This window comes from Capsicum annuum, chromosome 4 (genome assembly GCF_002878395.1).
Source record: "Capsicum annuum cultivar UCD-10X-F1 chromosome 4, UCD10Xv1.1, whole genome shotgun sequence".
Taxonomy (NCBI): domain Eukaryota; kingdom Viridiplantae; phylum Streptophyta; class Magnoliopsida; order Solanales; family Solanaceae; genus Capsicum; species Capsicum annuum.
Window position 1 is genome coordinate 213,958,438 of NC_061114.1, and position 9,176 is coordinate 213,967,613.

General features: G+C 36.8%; 1 protein-coding gene across 2 annotated transcripts; it reads right to left on the bottom strand.

Annotated features, from left to right (window-relative positions):
- Positions 1-590: 590 nt before the first annotated feature.
- On the bottom strand, positions 591-7,577 carry LOC107868668. 2 transcript variants are annotated; one of them, XM_047411005.1, is made up of 6 exons: positions 6,816-7,577; positions 5,010-5,100; positions 4,742-4,914; positions 3,628-3,655; positions 3,387-3,495; positions 591-862 (listed from the first exon to the last, which is right to left on the bottom strand). In XM_047411005.1, exons 1-6 carry the CDS (start codon positions 7,086-7,088, stop codon positions 781-783), a joined length of 756 nt encoding a protein of 251 aa, XP_047266961.1. In that variant the 5' UTR covers positions 7,089-7,577; the 3' UTR covers positions 591-780. The 2 variants fall into 2 exon arrangements, with proteins under 2 accessions (XP_047266961.1, XP_047266962.1); XM_047411006.1 differs by having other exon boundaries at positions 4,742-4,902; positions 6,816-7,495.
- Between the last annotated feature and the right edge of the window lie 1,599 nt (positions 7,578-9,176).

Consider the following 9,176-nt stretch of genomic DNA (forward strand, 5'->3'; position numbering starts at 1 on the left):
ACTTGATCAAAACCAAAAAAAACAAGCCTTCACAGAATCTTTAGCCGTACCTACTGTTTTAAATGGCAGAGTATAACACAAGTTATATTTATATACTTACTGGCTAGCTTTTGAGCTAAGATTTGCAAAATAAGAACGGTAAAACCATTAATTTTTTAACAAAAAGGGTTTTATTTTTCATTTTAATTCCAAATTATGTGTTGTTCAAATATCTGCTAGATATCATTGAATTGGATGAGTTGAAGACCTGAAGCGAACCTTTTTCCTCTGAGTAGAGCGGTTTATGCTTTACAAGTAGAAGAAGCAATCGGCCAATCAATATTCTAGCATTGTGTGTGTTTTCAATTTGGAGTCGCAACTTTTGACCTGCCTGTTTGAATTAAGCAACCAAGCACTAGCAACGACATACCTAGTGTATCCCCACAAAGTGCAGTCTGGAGAGTGTAACGTGTACGCAGTCCATACCACTACCTTGGACGAAGCACCAGGGCAAATGAAATAAATAATCAGTACTCATACTCCACAACGCGGAGGAGTTAACTACTAACTAATTCAGAAGGCATTGATCAACTGCAGTCAGTATAGAATGATTAGAATCAATAATCATACAAGATCATCAGATTAAACCCAATCATTGTGCACACAGCCTATTCAATTGGCGAAATATTTACATGATTAGACAAACGAATGGCATTTATATTACAAATTAAAGAACCAACAACCTAACCGATACAACGTGCAGGTGATGCCTTGGGATTTCAGCTAAGCCAGAACTGCTGCTTATAAGAGCTTTGATATTACACGGCAGGAAGTCCAGAACGCTGCTGATGCAGCTCTGAGAATAGCTGGATTTTGGTATATCCTGATTTACAGCACACATATTTAGGCAAATGATATCAATAAGACTTGAATTCATTGGGATATGTTAGCATTCTTCAATCTTACAAGGAGGCATTAAGATCATACTAAACAAGTAAATCGAGCATTTGCCAAAGATAGAATTCAGATTAGTCTATTAACATTCCGATTCGGCAACTGATGTATCACATTATGCAAACTAGACCAAGATTAGAGAACAATGTAGATTCTAATTGACCACTCAGTCCCTTGTTTCTTTCCGGTTCACATTCATCATTAGCTTAAACCATACAATCAGTTTTAAAGACAATTGAAATTTGAAACTGCTTTTTGCCCTTCTCCACATCCATGGAATATAAACTTGTAATAATCTGGCAATGAGCACGGTTTGACAAAAATACAGCTTAAAGTGTTGTGGATTATACTAGGTATGTTGTTGGGTACAGCTTAAAGTGTAGCATGCTTATATCCTTTTTACGGTTTCTCCACCTATTTGGTGTTTTGGTTTGGGAAACCTAGTGATAAACCATTATGATGATATGGCAAGAACTTTAGTTGATGAGCATCTGGCCAAGAAAAGCGAAAGAATACATGGGGCTGAAAGACTAGGGGCTCATTCATGAACGCTAATAGATTTCCTTGCTCAAGTGTTTAGACATTGTTTTGCACTTCTTAAGCTATAATCACTAGTTCAGCCATTGCTATAGTCTGCAGGATATGCATAAAGGAGATTTTATTTGTAAAGGGATGGTGTGAAGAAAATTACTCCCTCTGTTTCGTTTTAGTTGGCCCTCTGGCTAAAAATATTTGTTTCAATTTAGTTGTCCCATTTATGAAATCAAGAGAATTTTACTATGTTTTTTCAATATTACCCCTATCATCAAATGCCTCAATAGGTGGAGATTCAGAGCACTTCCCAGCTTTGATAGGGTTGCACCAGGGATCGACTCTTAGCCCGTTTTTATTTGCCTTGGTGATGCATGTTTTGATGCAACATATTCAAGGGGAGGTACCTTGGTGTATGTTATTTGCAGATGATGCGGAACTGATTGACGAGACGGGATGGTGTTAATGATAAGTTGGAGATTTAGAGACAGCTGCTTGAGTCTAAAGGATTTCGGTTAAGTAGGACCAAGACGGAGTACTTGGAGTGTAAGTTCAGTGAATGTGTCGCAAGAGGCTGGAGTGATTGTGAGTCTGGACTCTCAGGCCATTCAGAAGAGGGAGAGTTTCAAGTATCTAGGGTCTATGATTCAAGACAATGGTGAGATTGACGAGGATGTCACGCATCGTATTGGAGCAGGGTGCTTGAAATGGAGGCTCGCTTCGGGAGTTCTATGTGATAAGAAGATACCCCCAAAGATTAAAGGTAAGTTCTACAGAGTAGTAGTCCGGTAGGCTATGTTGTATGGAACGGAGTGTTGGCCAGTTAAGAACTCCCACTCCCGAAAGTTGAAGGTGGCGGAGATGCGAATGTTGCGATAGATGTGTGGACATACCAGGAAAGATAGGATGAGTAATGAGATTATTCGAGAAAAGGTAGGAGTTGCCTCGGTGGAGAACAAGATGCGAGAAGTAAGGTTACGTTGGTTCGGGCACGTGATGAGGAGGGGCTCTGATGCCCCAGTGCAGAGATGCGAGACACTGGCTATGGATGATTTTAGGCGGGGGAGAGGTAGACCGAAGAAATATTGGAGGGAGGTGATTAGACATGATATGGAATAGTTACATCTTACGGAGAACATGACCCCTGATAGAAAGGTGTGGAGGACGCGAATTAGGGTAGAGAGTTAGGAGGTGGGAGTGAGTCGGTAATAGTAGGGGAGCGTTCTTTTGTTTCTGGAGTTTCTTGTTCGTGGTGTTGTGGTTGTAGTATTATCGTGTTGCTATTTTGCATACCGTACTAGTTTATATGCACTTATCTTTGGTGTTTGTTATACTGTTAGTTTATTTTGCGTACCGTACTAGTTTATATGCACTTATCTTTTGTGTTTGGTATACTGTTATCGATCCTAAGCCGGAGGTCTATTGAAAACAGTCTCTCTACTTCACCTGAGGTAGTGGTATGGTCTGCGTACATTCTACTCTCCCTAGACCCCACTATGTGGAAATACACTGGGTATGTTGTTGTTGTTGTACCCCTATCATTAAATAACTATAAAATGTATATACTCAAATTTATATTTTCAAAGCATAATTAATAAAGCTAATTTGGTAAAATGAACTCCTAATAAATATTTTCTTAATGGAAGTGTCAAGTCAACAAGGGCCAACTATTTTGAAATGGAGGGAGTATGTTCAGCTGTCTTTGTATTTTGTTTCCACCTTACAATGAGCAAAACATGCTTTGAAGTTGTTATTGTAAGTACAAGTGTAGACCAGGAAAGAAACGTCTTTTCTCAAAAAACATTTTACACAGAATATTGTCATCCCTGAGTGCATGGAAATAGAAGAGAGCATAACTACCTTACCCATTTTGAATAAAGAGATGACAGAACTACTTTGCTGAATCAAATAGTTTGACTTACCCAATAGCTGTAGCCCCCCAAGATGCTACATTGTAAATAACTTTGCTTCCATCCCATGCCTTTCGGAGCTTTCCTTTCTTCTTTTTCAAAGAGAATGTCTTGCTGAGGGCTGCGAAAAAAATCTAATGTCACTTTTCTCAATCCGACTTTTCAAAATTAATTGAAGCAGAGTGAACGAACACAAGTGTTTTCGTTTTAATAAGTATCCATAGAAAGAAATGTTGCAAGAAATTCAACTGACCATCTTGGAGTTGGTTTGGTGTCAAATCCTGCACAAATTAGTGCAAAGAATTAAACCTCCTAGAGAGGAAGAAACACCAAAGTACCTTTGAATAGTAACTGAGATTATGTTTCATCCTCTATAATGGTACGAGTGCCATGGAACTATTTATCATGAATCATCCATCCCAGCAAACTCAAACACAATTGGCACCAAAATTGATCAATTAGTCAACTAACATCTTTTCTTGACAATTTATCAAATATCAACTAATACTCTTATATCAAGGTCCTTTCTGACCAAAACACAAAGATGTGAAATGACCTTCAGCAAGTCAAGTGGGCAGATTTTGGAGGAAGAGACACACTCTCTGTTTCATCTTATGTAACATTGGTAAGGTAGAGAATCAAAGATGTTAATTTGAGTTTATATCACAATTGGTGCAAACAACATTAAGATGGTTAGAGAAAAGTTTACTTAATAGGAAAAGCATCATATCAAATTTTAATTTGAACAGTTAAATGAAAAAATCTTGAAGTTTGTTCAAGTAAATATAAAACACTATTGTCATACTATTGGGGCTAAGGACATAGGATCGAAGCTTTGCAGGCTTAGTGGCTTACTACATTGAAGGAATTGCTTCAGGCTGCAGAAAGCAAAAGACTTGACTATTGGGAGAATCAGGAGAGTGATCTAACATTATTTACAGCAGAATGGTTTATCAACTAGGACTTCTCCGCTAAGATTGCCGTGACCCACTCCACAAAGTCTAACTTTTTAATTTCAATTAGTTTCTACTTTTGAGAGAAGTACATTAAATGAGTGAAGTAACAGCTATACATCATTCTCTTTAATTGTGTGTCTAGAGGGCTACAAAGTACAAACAAACTGTTAAGATAAGGATAAAAACGCAAGAAAATAACAAAGGTGATTAAAACTAGATAAACTTTCTTTATGAAGTCAGAACATAGCAATTTAATGAATTGAAATGAACACATTTACAAGGAACAAAACCAAAACACTGGATGTTGCATTGAGCTACCTTTCTACACTTAACTTGAGGAAACCAAGGAAAGAACCAACAGTTTAAGGAACACAAAGATCAGATCTTTTTTTTCTAAGGAATCATACATACCTTAGTCTGCTTAAGAGACAACAGATATGCAGCCATAAAGCAAGCTATACCATCCACTATATCTTCTTGCCTAACTAAAACATAGTCTTCTCCGTCTAACTCAGGATCTCCACCTTCCCAAAGGTCATTCTCATTAACCATGTCCCACGAACTTCCTTCTTCTACAACACAAACTAAAAAGGCAGCTATTACTACCATGATACCACTTGAGAAGGAAACTGATAAAACCTCATAAGTTATATAATTACCAACATTCTGGAAAACATACCAGCTAAGTTTTGTGGAACAGATGCTTGAGCATTTTCTAGCTTTATAAGGAAATCTGCGCATTCAACTCTAGATTTCAGGAGATCTCGCAGCTGCACAACAAAAGAGACACACAAAACACAATTTAAGACTTTCTGAAGTGGTTGGTTCACAGATATTAAATTTAATAAATGGTTTCCCTAAATCCATCTATCCAAACAATAGAGTAGAACAGTGGCATTGGTCTGCTTGAATCACTAATAGTCAATCAATGCACCATACAAGTGAAATTAATGCATCTTCCAGTCTCATCTTCAAAGCAAATATTGTATGTAAACTTATAAAAACATAATGACCAACTCAAATAACTTATAAAAACATAATGACCAACTAAAATAAACTAACATAGTATATGTCAATTCTCCTACTATGCAATTAATGTTGCCCATCAACTCAAAATCTGAAAATAAAACCTTTTAGAGGTTAAGGAAGCAGTAAAGCACCAAAAGCTGTCTCAAATTAGAACCACAAAAGAAATGCAATTATGATAATTATACAGTGGTATTCAAAAGCACCTTCTAGTTCTCTGACTATGATGAGTGTACGGAATTACATACAGCATGATTTCTACAACTCTCCTGATATAACCTAATACTTGCCAATTGGACTGTTCTGGCTAACATAAGCATAACTCTCAAGCTAAACCGAATTTCCAGTTGAAACTACTAAGACTTAATCAATCTGTGATTATTGTTTCCATTGCTTAGCTCTGTACAGGTGCAAACCATAGGCTTTTTACATCTCCTCTTTTTTAATTCTTTCTTTATTCGAAGTAAATGCATTTTCAGATTTCTCAGCTACAGTTAATTGCTATATACTGTTCCTTTCTAGCTCACCCAAGATTATGCTAAAAGATGCAACTAAATCAATTCAAACACTTCTTACCATGTACAAAGCATTTCACTGAGAGTACAGTTAAACAAAAAATCTCAAGTAGTATTTCACAACTATGGACAGAATCAACAATTAAAGAAATCATTTGCCTTCTCTTTTGTTTTATACTTTCTTCCTCTCTCAGTCTCGTGAAGTAACATAATACTTTCCAACTGTTCATAAGCACAACTCTCAAGCTAAATTGAATTTCCAGTTGAAACTAGTAAAACTTAATCAGAGACTTCAGTTTCCTTCGTTTTTTTTTTGGTGAAACTGGAAACCGTAATTTCTGTTTCCCTCGCTTTTTTTTTTTGAAATTGGTAAACGTAACTGCTGTTTCCCTCACTTGAGATCCTATGTACAGGTGCAACCAAATGCTTCGCATCTATGCTCTATTTTCTATTTTTGATAACCGTGGTGTTCGGCGTAGCTTGCACACACCTCGACTAGTATCATGAGATACCACCTGCCACCCTCACCAGCAACAGGTGTCCAGGCCAGCTTGTGCACACCTCGACTAATCCAGGTACTAGGTAACTTTGTCTCCCAAGGCAAGAACACATGGGAAGCAACTACCTAGAGTTTTTGTTGGATTTGAACTGAGACCTAAGGTACTCAACTCAACCACTTTAGGCCACACCCTTCCGTGTTACATCTATGCTCTACTTTGATACTTTCTTCTATCAACTAGATGACTATTCAGATTTCTCAGCTACAGTTAATTCCTCTACACATTTCTTTCTAGCTCAGCTCATATTACGTCTTTTAACGCAAACGAAATCACTTCAAACACTTTTTAACATATACACACAATATTCCACCGCAAATCAGCTGAACAAAAAATCAACAAGAACTATTTTTCACAACTACGAGCAAACTTAACAATTAAACCGACCTCATCGGTCTCGGTATCAGCAGCCGACGGAGTAGATGATGATGAACCTTGACCACCGGACTCATCAATAGCATCCCGATCAACATCACTGCTAGAATTCGATTCATCCGCATCATCCTCAATAGAACCAGTAGTACTAAGCAATTCCAGAGCTCTTTGGCATTCCTGTAACACAGCTTCTAGCGTTTTTCTCTTCACCTTTATCCGATCCTGATCCGATTTAGCTCTAACCAACTGGATCGGCTTTGTACCTGCCATCTCCACCACCTCCATCCTCCTACCTAGCTATTCAAACACACACAAAAAAAAAAAGAAGGAAAAAGAACAGAAAAACTGGTTCTATAAAGGAGATGAAAGAAAAGGTGAAAATAAATAGAGTTACGTGGTTCGTGAAAACCGACTCGAACACAATCTTTATTGAATTTGGAGGAAAAAGCAGTAGGGGGAATTTTTTTGGGTGAAGAATAATGATTAGAGGGGCATTGATTGTTGGAGAGCGTAATATTAAAGTGGTGGCGTGAGCCGCCTGCGTTTTGTTCCGCAATTGTATTTGTGTTTTTTAAGGCCAAAAAGGTGAGGTGCGGTTACGTTGATAACGTGGGGGTGTTTTTAATTTTGTTTATTTTTGGATGGTACCTAGCTAGATGGTGGAGATAGAGGTCAATTATTGTTTTTTTCATTTGCCTTTTCTTTTGTTTTGTGTACTTTTTTCCTTTATTATTTAGTTGGAATTCGATGTGATTCGATCAAGGAATCAACCCCAACTCGAGGAACCAACTTTGAGATCAAGAGGGTTGAGTCAAGTCTTGAACTGGGTTTGAGGTTGTTTTTTGAGTTGATACATTAAATTAAGACCTCAGAGTTTCTTAGGATCAAGTCTATATTGAGTCTCAGATTAAAGGCGGAGTTTAAGTTGAGTTGGGAGTACGGATTTGAGTTAGGGTCGGGAGTCAAATCTTAGGTCAGGACCACGAGTTGAGATAGGGAGTTGGATTTCGAGTCCCGAATCAAAATCAAGAGATAATACATAAATCAAGGTCGAGAATTGGATTTTGAGTTGGGTCTCAAGATGGGATTGAGTCTTAGATTGAGGGTTGGGGTTGATGTTTAGTTTTGAGTTTGGTCTCTAGTCCCCAGTTTAGGTATGGTAGGATTTTGCATTGAGTCTAAGGTCGATTCCCACGTCAGGGCCCGAGTCAAAGTTGAGTTCATGAGTTTGATCCGAGTCGGGATCAATACCTATTTTAGGGTTAGGATTGGGTTCTGAGTCAATCCTGGGCCAGGGTTAGGTTCTAATTAATAGTCATTTCATAGTTTCTTGGTTCATAAAAATGTTCACATCTATATTGATAAGCAATGGAACTTAGATTTAAATTAAATAATAATAATTTAGCATGAGTCTAATTCTAATATCATGATAAGAAATGGATCTTGAACCTCAATTTCAAAAGCGGCTCATGTGATTAAAAAAATGGTTCAAAATTATATATAAAAATATCAAATAAACTCAAATCACCAATCATTTTTGAGTTGGGACCTTTTACTTTTTTTTTTTCATCAAGTGGAAATTATAATTAATTTTGATTTTTTTTTCTAAACACGTGGAGAGGAACAAAATGTCTATACTCAATTATAAAATTTAGTTTGTACACAATAGGGGTTAATTATAGTTAATTCTTGCTTGTTTGCTTGTTTTTAATACGTGGAGAGGAACGAAACATGTGCACTCAACTGTAAAATCTAGTTTGTACACGATAAGGATTTATTATAATTAATTCTTGATTATTTCTTACTAACCACGTGGAGAGGGAGAAAACGCTAGTATTCAACAATGAGATTTATTTTTGTAAACGACAAAAGTTTACTTTAATTAATTCATGTTATTTCTTTCTAACCACGTGGAGAGGATTGAAACGTCTGTACTCAACTATATACTTTGGTTTGTACACAACAAGGGTTTATTATAATTAATTAATGTTTATTTCTTACTAATCACGTGGAGAGGAATGAAACGTTTATACTCAACTATATGTTTGGTTTGTACACGACAATAGTTTACTATAATTAATTCAGGTTTATTTCTGACTAACCACATGGAGAGGAATGAAACGTCCGTACTCAACTGTAAAGTCTAGTTTGTACACGACAAGAATTTATTATAATTAATTCTTGATTATTTCTTACTAACCACGTGGAGAGGGAGAAAACGCTAGTACTCAACAATGAGATTTATTTTTGTAAACGACAAAAGTTTACTTTAATTAATTCATGTTATTTCTTTCTAACCACGCGGAGAGGATTGAAACGTCTGTACTCAACTATATACTTTGGTTTGTACACAACATGGGTTTATTATAATTA